Source organism: Capsicum annuum, chromosome 7, assembly GCF_002878395.1.
Source record: "Capsicum annuum cultivar UCD-10X-F1 chromosome 7, UCD10Xv1.1, whole genome shotgun sequence".
In the NCBI taxonomy this organism is placed as follows: Eukaryota; Viridiplantae; Streptophyta; class Magnoliopsida; order Solanales; family Solanaceae; genus Capsicum; species Capsicum annuum.
In genome coordinates, this window is record NC_061117.1 from 91,031,022 (window position 1) to 91,054,703 (window position 23,682).

General features: G+C 36.2%; 1 protein-coding gene across 2 annotated transcripts; it reads right to left on the reverse strand.

The window, feature by feature from the left end:
* Positions 1-696: 696 nt before the first annotated feature.
* Positions 697-22,484, reverse strand: LOC107877925 (probable chlorophyll(ide) b reductase NYC1, chloroplastic). Of its 2 annotated transcripts, XM_016724733.2 has the most exons (10): positions 21,934-22,484; positions 20,618-20,696; positions 13,205-13,340; positions 6,002-6,076; positions 5,724-5,919; positions 5,500-5,568; positions 3,760-3,899; positions 3,533-3,655; positions 1,719-1,911; positions 697-1,257 (listed from the first exon to the last, which is right to left on the reverse strand). In XM_016724733.2, the coding sequence occupies exons 1-10, from the start codon at positions 22,231-22,233 to the stop codon at positions 1,084-1,086; spliced, it is 1,485 nt and encodes a 494-aa protein (XP_016580219.1). In that variant the 5' UTR covers positions 22,234-22,484; the 3' UTR covers positions 697-1,083. The 2 variants fall into 2 exon arrangements, with proteins under 2 accessions (XP_016580219.1, XP_016580220.1); XM_016724734.2 differs by lacking the exon at positions 1,719-1,911 and having other exon boundaries at positions 21,934-22,447.
* Between the last annotated feature and the right edge of the window lie 1,198 nt (positions 22,485-23,682).

A 23,682-nucleotide genomic window follows, 5' to 3' on the forward strand; every position in this document is an offset into this window, starting at 1 on the left:
AGAATTATCATCTAATTAAATAAGTCCAATACTAAACTCAATGGATGAATTTGAGAATTATCATCTAATTAAATAAGTCCAATACTAAATGAAGGACTGGACTCCATTAATATGCTTAATTTGATCAATGAACACTAACTCAACAGTGTGCCTCCGATTTTTGATTTAGTAAAATGACAAAAATAATAAAATTATACTAACCTCCAAAAGAAACCGAAGAAAGTTAATGGAGTTAATTAGTGTAAATTGAAACTTGATGTTGACCAAGTGCAGAACACAATTGTACGTCAAATTGGGGAAACCGCATCAATGATTTAATGTGATATTTTAGGAGCAGGTGTTAAAAGGCCGAGGCTGAGTTATACGGTCGAAAGTTGAAGAGATAAAGTTTAAGAAGAAATTTTTATAATTAATATCCGAAAGTTGAAGAGATATAGTTTAAGAAGAAATTTTTATAATTAATTTTCGGAGTTGAAATTTTACGTAATATTAGTAACTAAGGGTGTTGTTTTAAATAATTTTTTCTAATCAGAACTTGGAACATTTGGTGTGCAGCTAAATGTATAGATAATTGCAGCATCCTATTTCAATTACCACATCGAGTTATGTGTGGATGATCATGAAAACGGGCGAGGCAAGCTTTGTTAGCAAGAAAGTAGCAGCACTTTTACGCAACAAGAAACATGGAGACCAGGGTTCAAAACATCTAAATCTCAGTAACTATCACACTGATTTTTGCTTAAAAGAATACCTAATAGTTTCATTGTTACACGTCACAATAGACAAATTCCTGTACATCCAATATCATTCACCATCTCAAATTGCAACTTTCGGTAAATCAATGATCAATGGAGACTTTCAAATTAAAAAAAAAAATCATTCACTGAGACTATCATGCGAGACCATAGTTCATTTCTTTTTAAGCATTCAATATATAGAGCAAGACGCCCATCCCAATCGGACATGTGCTTTCTTTATGATCAATTTCGAAGCTGGAGTGTACATAAGTTAGTTGTGTCATAGTTCAGGGCTTCCCATCTTTCAAACAACCTTAACCAGTTGAGGTTAGCATCCAAGTCCAGTCTATGTGCTACCTGTGCTTGATAATATGATGAATGCACAAACCACAGAGAGTGAGAACACAGAGATCCAAGTATTCTCAGTGTACATCTCCATGGCATCTGTGAATGAGAAACGTGCTCGGCTTTCAGCCCAGTTACGGAGTCTATCCGCCTCTGCAGCATACAGTGCTCTTCCCTGAATATGTATGATGAGTAATAATAAGGAACATGCTAAAAAGTTTAACAGTGATTTACAAATCAAGAAACTAGTCACTTGAAACTGACGCTTGCTCAAGGTTGAACAGTGGAGACAAACATATTGGCAGATTAGTTAAGTAACTATTATCCAATTATTTCCTATTACAGTAATACTTGCTTTTATCAATTGGTAATACTGAGGACAAACACAACAGAAACAACAAATTACAGATGAGTTAAAGAGTAAATATTATCCATTATTTTCTACTACGGTAATACTTGCATTTATCAATTGGTAATACTGAGGACAAATATAACAGGAACAACTAATTAAAGATTTACTCCATGAGAAAATAGTAAACGAGCTTAACTACACCACATTGACGGAGAAAACCATAAAGCATCAAGGTGTGCCAACACAGAAAGTCCCACATGCATCCATTACATGTAGTAGGTTACCTGATCATCAAACCATCGGCCCCGTCTCAACCAAGAGGTTACTAAGGCAATTAAGATCCTTGGTGGAGTCAAATAATTGATGGCTTTTCCACTTCCTTTCACAACCCGCATCCTTGGCACTAGTGTTCTAGCAACTGTCTCTGGATGTTCACAAATGATGTTAAACATCTGCCTATTTTGGATAGTTGATCCACTGCAGGAGAGTCTCACTCTTAGTAAACCGAGCTATAAAATAATTTGATATGGTACTAATGAAAATCCAAAAGAACAATTTACTCCTTAAGTTCTGACAAGTTTAAATAGTCGCGTGACAAAGCAGGAAGAGAGAAGTCAACACTTCCTATTTTGAAACAGAGAAAAACTCATCATTATAAAAGCTTTCTCCATGCCTCCCCCTTTTGCCTCCATTTTGCTAGATCAGCTCAGTGTTATCAAAAGCAAAATATGCAAAGTGCAAATAAAGAGGGGCTTTAATGAAAAAGGCACGAAGGGAGAAAAGATACATATATATATGTCTAGACCAAAAATACTAACTATAAGCATGAATGACAAATATATGAACAAACAAATACAATACAGTGAAATATAAATTTGTTTCGTATCACCTCTGCAGAAGAGGCTCTTTGGAAATGAAAAGTATGCCTTAGAAACTTGATGACGACATTGAAGCGCACATTAAGCGAGGCGAAGCGCTCGACATGTTTTGAGCCTCATTCAGGGCTTAATAGCGCTTTAAGCGCACCTTTGATAACACTGGATCAGCTTTGCATTTTCCTTCTTAAACTTCTCTTACAGTGGTTGAGGGAGGATGGAAGGGGAGGGACCTTTTTAGGGAAGATCATAAATTCAAAAATCCATTTTGCCATGCAGGTGGGAGGCTGGGAAAGGGCAATCAAGAGGTATGAGGGATCTAGCTTGTAGGTAGAAGTCGCAAAATTAGCCCATGAAAACATAACCTGCCCAAGTTTTGGCGAATTATTGACCTGTGCCGCGCCCATTTATTAGCTCATTTCGGCCCATAAAGAATAGAGCTAATATGTGGCCCAAATTGACCCATGCAAAATTTGTCAAAATATTTTCACAGACATTTTTTTCATTTGATATATTATGTATGTGACCAAGAGGTCAGTGGTTCAAGCCTTGAAAACAGCCCCTCACAGAAATGTGAGGTGAGGCTGCGAACAATAGATCCTCACGGTCAGGCCCTTCTTCGACCCTACGCATAGCGGGAGCTTAGTGCACTGGGCTGCCCTTTTTTCAAAAAAAAAAAAAAAAAACAATAAAATCTTGGTAAAAGTAGAGCGGGTTGGGTTATGACTTACACTTTGAACCATTTTAATCCCGCCCATTTCAGTCGAAGTAACTTTCGGGCGGATCAACAACCACCCATTTATTAACTCATCCATTTAGACCCGTCCAAATTCAGTACAACCTGCCCATTTGACACATCTACTTCTAGGTAACGGAGATTGAGTATAAAAAGGAGACCACTAAATTAGGCTCCAGTTTCACCATGGTGGATGGATCAGAAAAAGGTGGTCACAATCCAATAGTAGAACAAAAGGGAAGTTGAAACTTCCATCTATCCTTGAGCACCAGAAAGAGAATCATCTCGGACGTTAGAATCTCTGGTCTAATATTCGGTAGCCTTTATGTATCACTGAATGGTGTGGATAACTAATCCTCCTGGATGGCACTACGAGATAGAATAGGATACCAAACAGGACAGCTATCCTTCTTCAGCAATACATTGTTCATGAAAGCAATTTAAAAGACATTCAAAGTGCAAAGATCTGATGATCCTCTTCACATACCTCAGCAATAGGTCGGTTAGGACCATGCCTGGAGAGGCCGTATGCACTCCAACTTTTGACCGCTTGCACTCCTTCAGTAGGGATGATTGAAGCTGCCTGAGACCACATTTTGTTGACCCATAGCTGCAGAACAACGAAGATGACAGCACCGATATTTATATCCATAAAAAAAAAAAAAAAGTAGATGAATAGATAATCTAATATTCCAACCACAACAATCAACTTACACAGCTGTCAGAGGGGTGCTAGATCCTCCAGACCCTGCACCATCCATGTTAAAGACATGTCCACCTTTGCATTGGGTTTTCATGATTTGGATAGCTTCTTTAGTGCATAGTATAGAACCAATCAGGTTTGTGGAGACAATCTGTATAAAATGATTTTGGTGAGCGATGGGCCACGAATAATTACTAGAGCATTAGGTAACTCGGTATGCAAGTACAGAGCATATAGTTGTGCACGAACAAGTATGAACTTTTGCCATGCATGAGGAGATGGGGGAATTGTCTAAACGAGTGGAAGTAGTTATCAGAAAAACTAGACATGGGGATATATTGAAGGATAATTACAGGAAAATAAATAGCTAAAATGAGCGACCTATGATTGTAATAATATACATATTCTGGTCCATAATGTATACAAACTATATATATGTTTGGGGGAGAGGGACAATAATTTGTAATCGAAGTTCTACTAATGAATTGTTAGAAAACCTATGGTGCAAACGCCACCCAATAATCATGTTTCTGAAGAAGCTTTGACTTGTTAATCTAATATAGAGAAAAGACATCAAAACACCCCTAAACTTGTCTACCAAACTCACTTTAGCACTTCAACTTTCCTAATAATTCTTTTTCCCTCTAAACAACTTTCAAGTGAATTTTTATACAACCCCAACAACTGACATGACAAAAGTTATACAGCTCAGCACGTAATGACCAAAAAAAATTTTTTAAAAAAAAAGAAAAATTAGTGGGCCTCATTTTTTATTTTCAGCCACAACTTTCCCTCCCTCCTTCTTCCTCACACAACCCACTACCACCTCTCTTCTGTTCCTTTATTTCTTACATAAAAATCTTCAAGAAAATTCAATTTCATCAAAATCAATTTCTTTCAATAGCTAAATTAACTCCATACTTATCGAATTCTTGATTCTTTGTTTTGATGAACAAATTGAAAATACTCACTCATATGTTAAATACTAATAAATTTGTATTGGAACTGAACTCTAAAAGAAAATTGCAAGAAAGGAATTGAATCGAACAAAATTTCCCCAAAAAAATGACAGCCACTTTCGAATTTGACAAAAAAATTCAGCATTTTTTCTATTTCTAATTCCTTTAGAGATAGAATTTGACAAAAAACAAATCCGCATTTACGATCGCAGTTTTTCAAGAATTAAATTTCAAAGATTTAAGTCCAAAAGCGAAAACAATGAACCTCAAAAAATGGATCGAGTTCCAGATTCGAGGGAGGGGGGAATGATGGGAATTTGCAGATGAAGATGGGTGATGAAGAAAAATGAGGGGAGGGGGGGGAGGAAAGATGGGCAATGAAGAAAATAGGGGGATATATATATGAAATTATTTTTAAAAATAAATTTTTTTGTGTGGCTCCCACGTGGCATTGACATGGCATTTACGTGTGGCGTGTGTAGTACACTTTCCATTGTGAGAGTGGTATTATATCTTTAGGGTGGTAATTAATTCACTTGAAAGCCGTTTAGGGGGTAAAGAATTGTCTATAAAGTTCCAAGTGTTAAAATAAGTTTTGAGGACAAGTTTAGGGGTGTTTTGATGTCTTTTCTCTTTAATATACCCCAATCTAATGCTGATGCCCCCTGCACTAACGATCCATCTGCCATATCAAATGCATCCTTGAAAACAACTTTTTTGCTAGAATTTAGAAATGGAAGAAGTTTTAGAGCATCAACATAAATATATGAAGATTGTCAACAACATGCCGACCTCTTGAATATCATTGTCGGTAAACTGCAGCAAGGGTCGAAAACCTTTGTTTGTCCCAGCATTGTTTACCTATATAAAAGACAAATCTTTAGAAACATGAAAACTGAAAAACAGAAAAGGAAGGGAATTTTTTCCCTCACAAGTCCTCTAAGATGTAGATATATTGTACTCACTGTCTTTTGCTATCGAGGAAAAAAAAATGTAAACAAAAGAAAATTACTCACCCAAATGTCTATATAACCAAGTTCATCTGCAGCAAACTTGCCCAGCTTTATAACATCAACAGGTTCAGAGACATCACAAGCCATACCAGCCACTTTTGCATGTGCTAACTTTTTCCTAGCAGACCCACGAGCAGAATTCACAGATTGCTTCAGATTTTCCTCGAGCTCCTTGATAGTCAAACCAACAGATTCAGGGCTGTCTTCAGGAAACATGCATTAACAAGATATCCTAAACTACAAGTAGACCAAATAAGTGATTCCATAATCTAAGAAATTACCTGCGAGAGGTAACAATGACACGGTCCCCAGAAAGTAAAAATTCGCGTGCAAGAGCTTTCCCTAGTCCCCTTGTACTGCACCAAACAATAATTGTAGGTAATTACATTAAATCACATCTTCAGAGCCCAATTGAAAAACCCAAAATACATCACCTTGTCGTAAATTCATGAGGAGAAGAGAAAAAACACTTATATGGAAGAGAGAACCAGGGTATTCCTATAAAGGGGGGTCGGGGGGAGAGGAGCGGGGGGTTAAAGTGTACGCAGTCCATACCACTACCTCAAATGAAGTAGCAAGGTTGTTTCCAATATACCCCGACTCAGGACAGAGGACAGATAACAGTATAACAAACAAAAAACATAAAAGCAAACAACAAAAAAGGATATCATAGACATCCACAAGTTAACACTATAAACTAGCGGTTTGAAATCATAGATATCACCAAAACCATGAACAAGAGACTACAAGAAACTATAGACACATTTACAAACAAAGCATACTTTCCTACTATTACGAACGTACTCCTACATACTAACCCTCTACCCTAATCTGCGTCCTCCGCACCTCCCTATCAAGAGTCATGTCCTCCGTAAGCTGTAACTACTCCATGTTGAGCCTAATCACCTCCCTCCAATATTTCGCCCTACCTCTACCCTACCTAAAACCATCCATAGTCAGTCTCTCACACCTCCATACGAAAGCACCCATACCCTCCTCATCACATGCCTGAACCATTGCATACTCACTTCTCGCATTTTGTCCTCCACTGGAGCCACTCCCACCTTTCCCGAATAATCTCATTTCTAACCCTATCCCTTCTGATAAGTCCACACATCCATCGCAAAATCCTCATCTCCACCACCCTCAACTTTTGAACGTGGGGGTTGTTAACTGACAAACACTCTGCTCTATACAACATAACCAGTCGGACTGTCACTCTGTAAAACTTGCCTTTAAGCTTAGAAAGCAGCTTCTTATTACATAAAACTCCCGAAGTAAGCTTCTATTTCAACCACCCTACACCAATACGGTGAGTGACATCCTCGTCAATCTCATCAATCTCACCATTCCCCTGAATTATAGACCTAAGATACTTGAAACTCTCCCTTTTCTGAATGGCCTGAGAGTCCAGCTCCACTACCACGTCAACCTCATGCGACAAATCACTAAACTTACATTTCAAGTACTCCGTCTTAGTCCTGCTCAACCTAAATCCTTTAGACTCAAGATCTGTCTCCAAACCTCCAACTTATCATTAACTCATCCTCGAGTCTCGTCAATCAGCACAACACCATCAGCAAATAACATACACCAAGGCACCTCCCCTTTAATATGCTGTGTCAAAACATCCATCACTAAGGCAAATAAAATCAGGTTAGGAGTCGATCCCTGGTGCAACCCTGTCAAAATAGGAAAGTTCTCTGAATCTCCTTTTACCGTCCTCACACCATTCTTTGCATCGTCGTATATGTCCCTAATCGACCTAGTGTACGCCACGGGCATCTCTCTAGCCTCCAAGCACCTCGACAGAATCTTCCTGGGACTTTGTCATACGCCTTCTCCAGATCCATGAACACCATGTGCAAGTCCTTCCTCCTCTCCCTAAACTGCTCCACTAATCTCCTCACAAGGTGAATGGCCTCAGTAGGCGAGCGACCTGGCATGAAACCGAACTAATTCTCGTAAATAGTCATAATCTTCCTCAACTTCAACTCTACCTCCCTTTACCAAACCTTCATAGTATGATTCAACCAACTTGATACCCCTACTTTTTAAAAAAATAAAAATAGAAAATTATTTTACATGACAAAAATATCTCCATCACTTATACACATCTATCAATATATACCTTACTAATTAATTAGCATATTTCATAAGTTTGATTTAAAATTTTATGTATCATTTTTACACCATTATCTTTTATTTTACGGAAAAGTCATCATTTTCACCTTAAACTATACCCAAAAAGTCAAAGACACACCTAAATTATTGAGGTGACCTAATACACACCTATACTACTTAAAAGTGACTTAGTACCACCTCGAGACGTATAACACCACTCTTACAATAAGTGGTGTTTTACACTCGCCGCCATGTCAGCGCCATGTTGCGCCACGTCAGAAACTTATAATTTTTATATTTTTTTCTTTATTCATCAGTTTTTCTTTTGTCAATTATATTTTACACTCATTAAATCATAATTAGGCATTAAACCCTTCAATAATTATATCTTCCTCATCACTAAAGCATTCACCCACTTCATCTCTCACCTCACCGGAAAACTCATATCCGACCGCCATTATCGACATTTCTTTGCTCTTCACTGCCACCATATCACCTTCAATTCTTTTTCTTCTCGTCATCCACCACCAAATATCACCACCGGAGTTTGGTATTATCGCTCGTTCGACTTTATGGTGGCTAATGATACAATTTCCGAGAAAAATGAAGGTGATACAACAGTAAATGAAACAATCCAAAATAATGAAAAAAAATTATCAAGCACTATTCTTTAATTCCCTTATCCTTCTTTGAACAGGAAGAAAAAACTAGTACACAAACTTTATCCTTAATGTATCCTTCATCGTCTCCAGAAGGATTTAGAAATGGGTTCATGAAAGTGGGTTTGAATTTTTGAAATTTTTAGTAAAATCAATTTGTTAATTTCATAACAATATCAACATAAAGATTAGGATGAAAGATATGAATATGATTCAAGTTTGATCGAAAAAAACTAAGTCGTTGAAATAATGTAAACCCACCGAAAAAAATGGAAGCTCGCCGAAAACAATGGCTCTCACATGGCGGTTTCGATTTTGGGGAGCGTAATGAAGGAGGAGCTTCTCTTTTTAATTTTTATAGGGCTTTTGGGTTGTGGATAGTGAATTCGAGCTTTCCGAAGAAGAAGGATCACCTTATCACGTTTCGTAGTTCAGTGGTCAAAACTCAGACACTTTTTGCTCCTTAGGAAGGGTGATAGAGCGTTATGTAAAGACTGTAAAATGATACCTAGTAAAAATCTTTCGACTCAGCATAGCTTGGTAGTGATGGACTTGGTTATCAATAAGGGCAAAAAAAAAAGGGAATGTGGAGGCTCGGCCCAGGATTAAGTGGGGTAGCTTGACTTTGGCTAGTGCTTTGGAAATGGGGGAGAAGTTGAGGAGTAGGGGGACTTAGGAGAGTAAAAGGGATGTGGATAGTATGTGGGAGACGACTGCCAGTTGCATTAGAGAGACCGCTAAAGAGGTGTTGGGTGTCTCGAAAGGTCGATCAAGCAAGCATCCAGGAGACTGGTGGTGAAACGAGAGGTTAAGAGGAAGGTGGAGTTTAAGAACGCGGCTTATGCTAAGTTGGTGGAGAGCAAGGATGATGAGGAAAGACAAACGAATAAGGAGGAGTATAAGGTTGCGAGAAGAAAGGCCAAAGTAGCAGTTACGGCGGCTAAGACAACAGCTTTCGAGAGCTTCTATGCGGCGTTAAAGGAGAAAGGAGGGGATAAGAAGTTGTATAGGCTTGGCAAGGCCAGGGAGCGGAGGGCTTGTGACCTTGACCAAGTGAAGTACATCAAGGGAGAGGATGCTACAGTGTTGGTTGAGGATGCCCTTATAAGGAAGAGGTAGCAGTCCTACTTTCATAAACTTTTGAACAATGAGGGGACAAAGGTTTCGTGTTGGGGAACTAGGAGAAATATAAGGAGTGTCGTGATTATGGGTATTGTAGGCGGATCAAGGTTGAAAAGGTCAATGGGGGCTATTCGTAGGATGCGGCGGGGTAGGGCGACGGGGCCAAACGAGATTCCGATGGATTTCTGGAAGAGCAATAGTGGGGCAGGTTTGGAGACATCATTTTTAGGACGGCAAAGATGCCGGAAGCGTGGAGGTGGAGTACGATGGTTCCTTTAATAAGAACAAGGGAGACATTCAGAGTTGCAACAACTATAGAGGCATTAAGTTGTTGAGTCATACTATGAAGGTTAGGGAAAGGGTGGTAGAGTTGAGGCTGAGAAGGATCGTGAATATCTCTGAGAATCAATTTGGTTTCATGCCAGGTCGCTAGACCAAAGAGGCCATTCACCTCGTGAGGAGATTAGTGGAGCAGTTTCGAAAGAAGGAGGACTTGCACATGGTGTTTATCGATCTAGAGAAGGCATATGATAGAGTTCCGAAGGAGATTCTGTAGAGGTGCTTGGAGGCTAGAGGGGTGCCCGTGGCGTACATTAGGTCGATCCAGGACATGTATGATAGGGCGAAGACTCGTGTGAGGATGGTAGGTGGGGATTCGGAGCACTTTCCAGTTCTGGTAGGGTTGCACCAGGGATCAACTCTTAACCCGTTTTTATTTTCCTTGGTGATGGATGTTTTGACGTGACATATTCAAGGGCAGGTTCCTTGGTGTATGTTATTTGCGAATGATGTGGTACTGATTGACGAGACTCGGGGAGGAGTTAATGATAAGCTGGAGATTTGGAAACAGACGCTTAAGTCTAAAGGATTTCGGTTGAGCAGAACCAAGACGGAGTACTTGGAGTGTAAGTTTAGTGAGATGTCGCAGGAAGAAAGAGTGGTGGAGAAGCTGGACTCGCAGGTCATTCAGAAGAGGGAGAGTTTCAAGTATCTAGGGTCTATGATTCAGGGCAATGGCGAGATTGACGAGGATGTCACGCATCGTATTGGGACAAGGTGGTTGAAATGGAGGCTCGCTCTGGGAGTCTTATGTGATAAGAAGGTGCCCCGAAGCTTAAAGGTAAGCTCTACAGAGTGACAGTCCGGCCGGCTATGTTGTATGGAGCAGAATGTTGGCCAATTAAAAACTCCCACATCCAAAAGCTGAAGGTGGTGGAAATGCGAATGTTGCGATGGATGTGTGGACTTACCGGAAAAGATAAGGTAAGGAATGAGATTATTCGGGAAAAGGTGGAAATTGCTTCGGTGGAGGATAAGATGCGAGAAGTAAGGTTACGTTGGTTCAGGCACGTGATGAGGAGAGGCTCGGATGCTCTAGTGCGGAGGTGTGAGACACCAGCTATGGATGGTTTTAGGCGAGGTAAAGGTAGACCAAAGAAATATTGAAGGGAGGTGATTAGGCATGATATGGAGCAGTTACAACTTACGGAGGACATGACCCTTGATGGGAAGGTGTGGAGGACGCCGATTAGGGTAAAGGGTTAGGGGGTGGGAGTGCGTCGGTAACAATAACGAAGCGTTGTCTTGTGTCTGTAGTTTTTATTCGTGGTGCTGTGTGATGTCTATGATTTCGGTTAAATAGTTCTTATTTTTATCTGGTGGTTGTAGTATTATCTTGTGGCTAGCGGTGTTAGTTTATTTTGCACTTAGCTTTTGTGTTTGTTTTACTGATATCGGTTCTAAGCCGAGGGTCTAACGGAAACAACCTCTTTACTTCACCTGAGGTAGTGGTATGGTCTGCATACACCCCACCCTCCCCAGACCCCACTATGTGGGAATAAACTGGGTATGTTGTTGTTTGTTGTTGTATTATTAGACTCAATAATTTTGAAATTAATATATTACTTTTAAGTAAAAAAGTTGAACAAACTAGTATAATCTATCCTAATTTGTAAATGAAAAAGGTGAAACAGAGCCACGAATTGTGCAGATTAATCTACTAGAAAGAGGAAAGAGTTGAAGCTTTGAGAAAGAAGGAAAAAAAGAAAGAAATATTAAATATGGAAGGAGACCCAAATTATTTAACAAAAATATAAATGTCCAATTAAAAAATGACACGTGCCTAATTCAGTTAGTTTTAAGAAAAAATTCTTCACTCACTTTTATAAAAATATTGAACAAACTAGTATAATCTATCCTAATTTGTAAATGAAAAAGGTGAAACAGAGCCACGAATTGTGCAGATTAATCTACTAGAAAGAGGAAAGAGTTGAAGCTTTGAGAAAGAAGGAAAAAAAGAAAGAAATATTAAATATGGAAGGAGATCCAAATAATTTAACAAAAATATAAATGTCCAATTAAAAAATGACACGTGCCTAATTCAGTTAGTTTTAAGAAAAAATTCTTCACTCACTTTTATAAAAATATTAATTTTGTCTTTGCCACGTCATTTTTTTGGGTTTAAAAAGGGGTAAATAAATCACTTTTAAGTAGTTTAGGTGTGTAATAGGTCGCCACAATAATTTAGGTGTCTTCGATTTTTCAGATATAGTTTAAGGTGATTTTGATGACTTTTCCCTTTATTTTATTCTATGATTTATATGTTATTATTTTACTCCCCACTCTTTTTTTAAACAAAATTGAAAATATCATTGATGGTGATGATCAAAGAAAACTCCTTATTTTTTATTATTAGAAACAATTAATGATAGACGAATCATGTTGCAAGACCAAATAGCATTTTGGTAGCACTTACAAATATTTAATCTTTTTAAATAAATAATTAATGAGACATTGCGTGATAAAATTAGGGATAAAATCATTGAGAATTTCTGTGATGTATGAAGGACTACATATAATTGTGAAGAATTTTTTTCAGAGGTAGTGATTTAATTTATGATAGTTTTTAAATTCATTTTACCTTTTTAACTAATTTGAATCATTATAGTAATATTATATAATATTTAATATTTCAATGTATCTATTTATATAAATATTAATTGAAAATTTTATAATACGAACTTTTTAATTAAAAAAATAAAAAATTATAATAGATATTTAAAATAAATTCTCCCTGTAAAATAATTTTAGTAGTAAGAATCTACTATACATGTCATTTTTGGTAATTTGCCTCTCAAAAGAACCTCTTGATAAAGATTAGTCAAACACAATTTGTTTATCAAAAACACTTTTCAAATGAATTTACCAAACACAAGTTTTTTCTCAAAAGCATTTTTCTGAAAAGTTATTTTATAAAAGTACTTCTCAAATAAGCAATTTTCTAACCGCAATATCAATCCCAAGCAGGCACTTAAATTTGAAAGTTAAGCACAATCATCTTCAAATATGAAAATACATTGTCAACAAACAAATTGTTAAAGATGAGGGAGATGAGTTACTATTTATGGTACAAGAATGCTCCAACAAGACTAAATTGTGCTCTTCGTAATTCAACACGATTTCGAAATGCAGATGATTAACCACATATGCATAAAACATTTAGCAACTGCGGCAATACACTCTAAGTTGTCTTTAGTGCAAAATGAAGCTATAACTTTAAATAATAGTAAAGTGTCATACCTTCCCGTTATAACAACATTACGAGGGCCAGCTCGAGCAACCTCATCCAAAACCAAATTGGATCCTATCATAGTCCCAATAATAATTCCTCCAACCCAACTATACCATATCAATTCATTCATTTGGCTATCTCGACCTGTAACATTTACAATTAGAGTATGCTCCTATACAGTTACATCTATGTTAGATTGATAACGTTAAGATTTTGATGAATGAATGACCATTAAGTATCCTTAATTGCAGGAAAATCCATTTAAATAATACTCAAAAAGGAAGAAACATCTCACAAGAAGAAACGAAAGATTGGTGCAAGATTTTAAGGAAAGTAAACACCTATCAAAAGATTCTATTGAATACCAACAGGCTTGTCAAGAAAGGAAAAAATCTGCTGCATTAAATGGGATTGCTGCATCTTATGTACTTAGTTATATTTTCCTTTTAGTCTTTACTTATTCTTGAACATTGAATATTTCTTATTCAATATCCTAAGAAGAAAAATCCTTTGGGTTGTCTTCAAGCTTCCAACGGCTAGTATTCCAATCACTACTATATAAGCATTGGAAGTTAAAGGAAAAGATATACACTTGTCTCAACCTTCTCTAGTTTTTTGGTCTACTTTACTCGAGCATTGTATTCTCTAAAAGGTTTATTGTGTACTTAAAAAAAGAGGAGAGAAACACATAGTTGGTGAGGCATTGTATCAAAGTGTGATAGAAAAGAGAGAGTAAGTCATAGCAAAAAAGTTTGACTCAATTCTGTACTTTGATTTTATTCCAAAAAAAAAAAACTAGTAAAATCTCTTGCAACCCAAGGGGACCGAAGTAAGACCTATTAGAGGTCCCAATCATTATAAAACACCTGGTGTTATTTACCTTCAGCATTTTATTTTTTGAAGTTTTCATTACTGCAACCAATAATAGACTGTCTGTTGAAGGAAGTCGACTATATGATTAAAAAAAAAGTGATTCAAACCCCCTACTACTTTCAATTGATATCAAAGCAAGGACTCACAAGTTTTTACCTAACAGCAAGTGAGAAAAGATCATGACTCAAACTGTTGCTAGAGCATTGTTTTCTGGACATCTTAAACTAGATGTAAAACCCCGTAAATTTTGATCATTTTAATTTTGACTCTACCGTGTGTGTAACGTTAATTTTTTATTTGAATTATGATAAAGGATGTTAAATGGGTGTTTTGTGAAAGTTTCGAAATTTTTGGGAGGGGTTCGAGGCCATTTTTGGACCCTGAGGCAGTGAACCTCCGTGATAGCGGCGTGCCACGCTACTATATATTCTTCATCCAGTTTTTGTTTTTCCACTTGGGGTGAGGGGCTTTTTGGTCCTTCACCCCTTACACGACTTTCAAACACCAAATTAACCTTTTTTACTTCAATTGCCAAAGCTCAAACACTACTTTTCTCTTTTTTAACTCCCAAACCAAGAAAGTTCAAGGGTTTTACAAGAAATCACTACTCCAGGCACCATCTTAGATTTCTTTTCAATTTCTTTTGTATTCGGGCATGTTTCTCTTTCCCTAACTTGAATTTTACATTATGACATCAATATATTGAGTACTCGTGTGATTTGAATTGATGGGTTTGAAATTGAATTGAGCATTTTTGGTTGTATTACTTGAATAACATTTCTCATGTTTTAAATAGATGATTCATGCTTTAATTGATGATTTTGGGACTGAATTGGTACATTGTGATTATGGTTGAAATAGGTGACATGGGTTTCACCAGAATTGATGAACTTTTGGCTTAATAATGGTATTAACCTTAACCCACATTGTAAACTTGATTTTGAATATGGATATTTGCATAATTTAACTTGTCTTTTGAATCCATTGTTATTGCATTAAAGGATAAATGGATAAATATGATTTTGGAATGCCCTTAGTGGCCATGGTTTTGGATTTTAAATGAAACTTAGAAGTCTAATGATTAAATGGATTGGTTTGACATAATTGAATTAGCTTGCAAGCATATTGATATGACGATACCAAGTTGGTAAATGCCTTAATAAATGACTCCTCAGTTAATGGTTGGTGTATGAGCAAATAGTTGCAATTTAGGCTTGAAGGAAATTGTGTAGTGAGATGTGAAGGTGTCGTCCTGGGGAACCAACACTGGAAACAATGTTTGCCGACGTTGGGGGTCTATATGACCATGTGTCTGAATACACATATTTTAGATGGCTATCGTCTCGATGTCTTTAGCTTTTCCTCGGTATATGCGGCTAACATGGACTGGGGCCTTCCAGGAGGGGGAGTCGAACCCATATAGCTCGTGGGTGCCTTTAAGACGGAGTGAGCTACACAGTTTAGGACTAAATCTTTAGACGATCATGTTTCATGCCTCTTACCCCTATCCCGACATCTTATATATATGTATATATAAATGTTGTGCATGTGATTTTGACTGGTTTTTGATAAATGTACTATTTTATCCCTTTCTCTCGAGTTACATGCCAGTGCTCGCACCACTGACCGGTCCCTGAATGCTGCATCGTTTCATGATGTAGATTCAAAGGACTTTTCTGCTGCTCTTGTGCAGCTTTAGGTGGTTCGATACGTTTGTTGATCTGCTGTGAAGTAGTAAGCCTCTATCTTTTGGAAGGCCCGATCATTTCATTGGTTTCATTTATGTCTTAGTGTTTCTTTTTGGATCCTCTTTGTCATAGTCGGGGGCATGTCCCCACTTAGTATTTCTAGTTTAGAGGCTTTTGTGGACAGTTTTGGGATGACATGGATGTCTTGTTTTGATACTTATTTTTCTTTTGGATTTATATATCTTTTATAGACATGTTTGGCTTCTGATGTTTACATTTATATGCTCCTGAAATAAGGTAGGGGGTTGTCTCCGACCCATGCTGGGCTTGAGATTGCCCGTCACGGCCAGGCCTGGGTTCGGGTCATGACACTAGACCTCCTTATTTCAATGAAAAACATTTCTCATTGAAAAATAAGGATGAGAAACTTCATCAAATCTTATGATGTCAAAGTTTGGATAGTAATCAAGCTTGGTGATCTTTCACTGGTCTCTACTAACAAAGACAAAAATGAAAAGACACCAGAAAATGGTGAGAAATCTATTGAGAGCACTCCATCCTTGGAGAATTACACAGATGAGCAAATGGAGATTATTTAAATCAACTATAAGGCTAAAAATGTCATGTATAATGCAATCAATGGTGAAGAATATGAGAAGATCTCCTAGAAATGTGGGATGAACTAGAAGTAACATATGAGGAAACTGAGAAGGTCAAACAAACTCTTGTAAGTTTACTAGTCTATGACTATGAACTTTTCAAAATGAAAAATGGAGAATCCATTGAAGAAACATTTGCCATATTTAGCACAAAATTGTTGGGGAACTCAAAGCTGCAGAAAAAATCTATCATGTGGCAGATCAAATTACAAGGATTCTCATCAAATTACAAGGATTCTCAGGAGTTTACCTCCTCGGTGGCTTTCTAAGGTTATGGCTCTTGAAAGCATGAACTTGAATACATAACCTATGATGAAGTCAGAAAAGACCTCATTTCAAAGCTACAAGTGAAGAAGAAGATGATGCCTTGGATGCAGATGAACTTGCTCTCATCAAGAATAGTTGTTGAAAATTACAAAAGATCCAAAAATCAAACGAGAGGAAGGAAAAATTATACACAAGGAAAACAACATGTTGATCAGAAATGAAGGTAAGTGTTATAACTGTAGTAGATATGGTCATATTAAGTGTTACAACTGTGGTAGATATGGTCATATTGCTTATGATTGTCCAAAAACGAGAAGAGGACCCTCCAAGGAAAATAAAAGGCATTCAGCTACTAGGGTGATGAGGAACAATCAGACCAAGAAAATGACAACATTGGAGATTGTTGACTCATGGCATTGGAGAATCCAACTAGGTAAGAGCCAACACTTGTAATGAATGCTCAAAACTTCAAAATTCGTTGGACCTTGCCATAGCTGATTTAAATAAAACCCACGCAGAAAAAAGAGCTTTATTAAGAGAAAGAAGAGACTGGGAGCTTAAACTTGAAGTTTGTGGAAATTGAAAAGGATCACCTACAAGAAGAACTTGATGATATGAAAATCAAGATTAACAGTTTTGAAAAATCTCCTAGTCATACTAATATCAGGCCAAACCAGTTGACTAACTCAACTAAGTCAACTATTAAATCTGGTACTAATAGATATTATAGCTGTGAAGGACCTCAAAGGTCAACTAACTCGAGTAAGTCAACCAAAGGGAGCAATCATAGTCCAGATACCTATCATAAAAGGTACTATAGCTATGATAGATCTCAAAGGCCAACTAACTCAAGCCAGTCGACTAGGAGATAGTCACAGTTACAATACTTACTATATAGCCACTGATCAACTATACTTATTGTTATCATTGTGGGAAAGCCCGATCATAAATACTATAACTGCAGATTACGCTCTAAAAATCCTAGTAAATGGATTTGGAGACCCAAAAATGAGTCAATAAAGTCTTTTGACTGATCTAAAGGACCCAAGAATACTTGGGTACCTAGAAATAAGTAATACATCTGTTTTGTAGGAACTCCACTCAAAACCAAAAGGGATATGGAATCTAGATAGTGGATGTTCAAATCATATGACTGGAAGCAAAAGTTCGTTTAAAGCTATAACTGATTTTGATTGAGGTGACATCCGCTTTGGAGATAACTCCAAAGGCAAAGTAATAGGTATTGGTACCATCTCCTTTAATAATTCATGTGATATTACTAATGTTTATTTGGTCAGAAACTTGAAGTACAACCTGTTGAGCATCAGTCAGTTGTGTGATGCTGGATTAGAGGTAAGATTTAAAAAGGAAGGGTGCATAATTGAAAAACAAGGGAGACAAATCCTTGATGGAAATAGACACAGAAATGTGTATGTTCTAAACTCCATCAAAAGGATAAAAGAACACATATGTCTTGTCTCCATCTCTAATGACCCCTGGATTTGGCACAGAAAACTTGGTCATGCAAGCATGAGGCATATTAAAAAGTTAGTCAAGCATGAACTTGTGACTGGATTGTCAAATCTTGATTTCAAAAAGACCCATATTTGTGATGCATGTCAACTTGGTAAGCAAACTAGAAACTCTTTTCCTGTTAAAGATATTGTGTCCACAACTAAACCCTTGCAACAATTTCATATGGACTTATTTAATCCAACTAGAACTGCTAGCATTGAAGGTAAAAGGTATGCTCTGTAATTATTGATGATTACTCTTAATTTACTTGGATCATGTTTTTAACTAACAAAGATAATATCTTAAAGAATTTTGAAGTTTCTGTAAAAAGGTTTAAAAACACAAAGGTTACTACATCACTGTCACTAGAAGTGATCATGGGAGAGAATTTGAGAATACAGATTTCAAAATCTTTTGTGATACTCATGGATACACCCATAACTTCTCAACTCCAAAATCTCTTCAACAAAATGGTGGTGTTGAACGAAAAAATAAAACTCTTCAAGACATGGCTCGAGCCATGATCTATGAATACTCTCTACCACATCAATTTTGGGCGGTAGCAGTCACCACTACATATCATGTTTTGAACAGGTGTCTCATTAGACCTATTCTAAAAAAACTCCATATGAGCTTTGGAATTTGTTCATAACAATGGAAAGGGCAACATTGGTAAGTTTGACCCACGAAGCGATGAAGGTATCTTTATGGGCTACGCTAACTCTAGTAGATCATACAGAATTTTCAATAAACGTACTCTTTCCATTGAGGAATTTGTACATGTTTTTGATAATACTAATCACTATGTACAGAATGTTAGCTCTGTCGATGATGAGATTGAACAGATACAAGTTAACAAAACTCCTTCTGTACTAATCACTATGTAAAGAATGTTAGCTCTGTCGATGATGAGATTGAATAGATACAAGTTAACAAAACTCCTTCTGCCAAGGATGACTCCTCATCAAAACCCACTAGCACTGAAATTGACCAGTCTGCCACTACTTCAAACGATCAAGTTGAACAAGAAGCAATTCTAAATGAATGGAGAAGCGAGCCTGACCATCCGAAGAAATTCATCATTAGGGATCCAAAAGAATGAATGCAGACAAGGGCTTCCAGTAGAAGGAATACGAACATAGCCCTCATATCTCAACTTGGATCAAAGAAAGTCAATGAAGCCTCAGAAAATGATAGCTGGGTAAAGGCTATGAAAGAAGAACTTCAGTAGTTTGACAGAACTGATTTTCAACTAGCTGACATTTTTACCAAACCGCTATTTGAAGAAAGATTTTGTTCTCTCATGAAATCTCTTGGCATAATTGCAAAACCTTTTTAATGCCAAAAATCACTTTATTAATTTCCCTACTATCTTCTCCTTAGTTTTGGTGTGTATGCTACCTTTCTTTCTTTTTGATTGATGCCAAAAGGGGAGAAATGGATATGTTGTATCTAACCATGCGGGAAAAGTCATTCAAAATTCACTTATTCAGAGGGAGAACTTAAATAGGGAAGTAATCCAATTTTCTTTTGTCATCCATCAAAAAAGGGGAAGATTGATAATGTTAAGATTTTAATGAATGAATGACCCTTAAGTTCCCTTTATTGCACAAAAATCCGTTTGAATAATACTCAAAAAGGAAGAAACATCTCACAAGAAGGAAAGAAAATTTGGTACAAGATTTTAAGGAGACAACTCCAATCAGAAGATTCTATTGAGTACCAATATGCTTGTCAAGAAAGGAAAACGGCATTAAATATGATTGTTGCATCTTATGTACTTAGTTATATTTTCCTTTTAGTCTTTACTTATTCTTGAAAACTGAATATTTCTTATTCAATTTTCTAAAAAAGGAAAAATCCTTTGGATTGCCTTCAAGCTTCCAACGACTAGTAAACCAATCACTACTTTATAAGCATTGGAAGTTAAAGGAAGAGATATACACTTGTCTCAACCTTCTCTAGTTCTTTGATCTACTTTACTCGAGCATTGTATTCTCTAACAGGTTCACTCTATACTTAGAAAGAGAGGAGAGAAACACAAAGTTGGTGAGGCATTGTATCAAAGCGTGATAGAAAGGAGAGAGTGTAAGTCATAGCCAAAAAACTTGACTCAATTTTGTACTTTGATTTTATTAAAAAAAGAATTAGTAGAATCCCTTGCCACCCAAGGGGACTGAAGTAAGACCTATTAGAGGTCCCAACAATTATAAAACATCTAGTGTTATTTACCTTCAACATTTTATTTTAAGTTTTCATTACTGCAATCAATAGTAGACTGTCTGTTGAAAGAAGTAGACTGTCTGATCGAAAATAGAAGTAATTCACCCCTCCCCCTCTTACTGCTTTCATGGATGTCATCAAAACCTCGAAAACTTTCACGTCAATTTGGTCCAATGAAAAAGCATAAATTTGCTACCTGACAACTGAAATCCGACAAACATGACAACACCTGTGCTCATCATCGTGATGATATATCTTCCCACGTATAATGCCAACTGCAAAAATCAGACAGAATCAACATCAAGGCATAATAGGAACATAAGACACCATTAACAATAACCGTTAAATAGATTATCTTCCTACATCAATCAAGATCTTCTTATTAAACGTTGGAATACAAACTTGTCCCATTCTCATAAATCATGATGTTGACAAAAAGAAATCAAAAAGCATTTCACATTTGTCTAATATAGGGGTGTGCAAAAACTGAACCGACCAATAAACTGAACCGATAAAAATGTTATTAGATTATTGAGTTAACAGTTTTTTAATGGTTTTATAAAGTTTTTTATTTTATTGGGTTATTGGGTAAACCGATAACCGAATAAGAATATTCCAAATTACACTTTACTCCTAAATATATATATATATATAACCTACTCTATATTTTCCTTTCATTTCTACAAACCTATTCAATATATGTATGTATATATATATAACCTACTCTATATTTCACTTTCATTTCTACAAACCTATTCAATTTCTCGAAAACCTATTCAAGCTTGAAGATCCTTGTAAAATAAAACACATCATGTCGGATTTTTGCTGCAACTATGATTTCGTTTCTTTTCTTGTTAGTTGCTACTATTTCTATTTTATGCATATTTTCTTATCGGTTAAATCGAAAACCAAACCGTTAAGGACTAAAAGCCGATAAATCAAAAACCGATAAAAAATATCTTATTGCTTTGGTTATTGGTTTAGCATATTTAAAAATCGATAACCGATAATACATAAAACCAAACTGAACCAACCGATGCACACCCCTAGTCTAACGTATTTCAAAGATCACATTAATAAAACTCAAGTTTTTTCATCAACCAAATGCATGGTAAATATGAGGAAATACTTAAAATAAATAATACAACTGAGATTGTTTTAAAGGCAATATAAATCATCATATAAGGATGGTGTCCAACTCTAATTAGACAAGTTAAACAATCATTAGTAGCATTAAAATGCTGTTGGAACCCTTAATATATGATTTTCAGATGTAATGTTTCATTTCGCGACTTTAAATACTTTTTTCCGCAAGATTATCATAGAAATGAAAATCATAGCCTATAGTACCAAAAGAAAATGTAATGTCCATTTTGCGACTCTTAGTACTTCATTCTTTTTTAACTGAGATTTTAGGGGAAGGGGATCAAAAGAAAAAGTAAGAGTAAGAGTAAAAGCACAAATGGGATGCACAAATTAAAGCAAATGGAATGGAATTAATGTGTAACATACGACGAATAATCTCTCCTCCAACTTCTCCATAGCTTCTCTGAGCTTATTTTCAGTTCTCAAACTTGGTTTTGAACAACTCCAAACAGCAGACCTAATAGTTTCAACCAATTTGTTTACAGGTTTACTTCCCTCCACATGATAATCTCCCGCATCCTCAGATGACTTAAAGCTCCTGCACGGTTGTACAAAAATTCTACGATGTCGAAGAGGGTCCCACGTGGTCACAACTCGCCCCCGGAGAACATTCCCGGTCGGTGGTAGGTGGCACTCTAGCGTTGACACGTGTACCTTCGCCAGCATCTCCAAAAGTCGGTGCACTTTTTATTTCTCTTTCTCGTTAGTTACAAATACAAATACAAAGGTTTGTATGATTTCATGAAATTTATCCGGATCGGGATTTGAATTGGGTGACTTCAAATTTTCTGGGATCTAGTCTAGTACAAAATATCTTGGAATTGGTATTTGATTTTTAAAGATCAAAAGCCAAAGCAAAGAGACTAAACAAAACAAGTGCGATGACCACACGTTAAAGCTACTCATTTATCTACACGTTTCAAATTGTGGGTCTGATGTTACGTGTCTCCTTATCTCGTTGTGCACTTGTCTTCAATTTTTCTAAAATAAAATTTTTATATATTTTTTCTTTCACATATTAATGATTAGTGTTATAAGGAATCGTTTGATTTGAAAATAAATTATATTGGAATTAATTATGGTGAAATTAGTTATTTTAAAATAAGTTATTCTGGTATTATTTTTTAGTGACTATTTGATTTGTGGTACGAAAAATAATATGTAGTACATTGTTTGTAAAAATATATTATTTATTTACTAAAATACCCTTCACAATATTTAGCTTAATTATTTTCCTCATATTATATCATACAAAAGAAACTAAAAAGTTACTAAATTTTTTTTAACTTTATTAGTGTCTTTTTCCTAAAAATATATGTTAAGAAATTTATGTTGATATTTCTTAAATGTGTATGAAGCTCTAATATTTCATGTTAAATTATTTATTTTGTTCTAAATTCCATAAAATATTGATAATCTCATTTTTTGTCAAAAAAATTCATCATAAAAAAATGTGAAAAGCCTGTCAGACCTATATAACAATACCGGATTAAGCCATAGTAGGAAAACCGAACCAAAGCATAAATCGAAATATAAAAGAATTTCAAATAGCTTAACGACTGCATGGAACCTTTTGCCCAAACAAGGGGTCTGTCAGAGATTCAATAAAAGATTCAATAGACTTATGTTAAATCTATGTGTCTAGAAGTTCTAATTGTGCAAAAAGTTGTCATTTCTTCATCAGTATAACGGGCCAAAGAGGCACAACTTACTAGACATAGTCACTGAGACAAAGTCAACATAAGCTTATTAAACTCGACTATACCACCATTTTGGAACCAAGTTGAGAAACTATAGAAAAATTCCTTCACATTTTGATAGAGTCTGGATCTTTCATAATTACCACGTAAATGAAGTTAGATCTTCAACATAAGTATAAGAGGCTTTTTAGCCGGACATAGTCACGGTTGGAAGAGGGAAGAAGTTGTATTAAAAGCACAATAGAAGAAGAAAGAATAAATACCTTAAAATGGCAGAAATGCAAGGCCTGAATAGTATTCAAATTGCGGCTAGTGCCTTTTTATTTATTTGCTAAATAGGTTCTTAAGAAATCAAAAGTATTTTTGACTCAAGTGTGTTAATAAAACCAGGCATGATGGAATTAGTTGAGATTGT

What these genes read in the sequence shown, in the direction of transcription:
- LOC107877925 (XM_016724733.2), bottom strand. Translation starts at nt 22,233, where the DNA reads ATGCTGGCGAAGGTACACGTGTCAACGCTAGAGTGCCACCTACCACCG. An exon ending in CCGACAATGATATTCAAGAG is followed by an intron (nt 3,900 to 5,499) that starts GTCGGCATGTTG and finishes CATTTTATACAG; the next exon opens with ATTGTCTCCACAAACCTGAT. An exon ending in CTAACCGACCTATTGCTGAG is followed by an intron (nt 1,912 to 3,532) that starts GTATGTGAAGAG and finishes ACTCTCCTGCAG; the next exon opens with TGGATCAACTATCCAAAATA.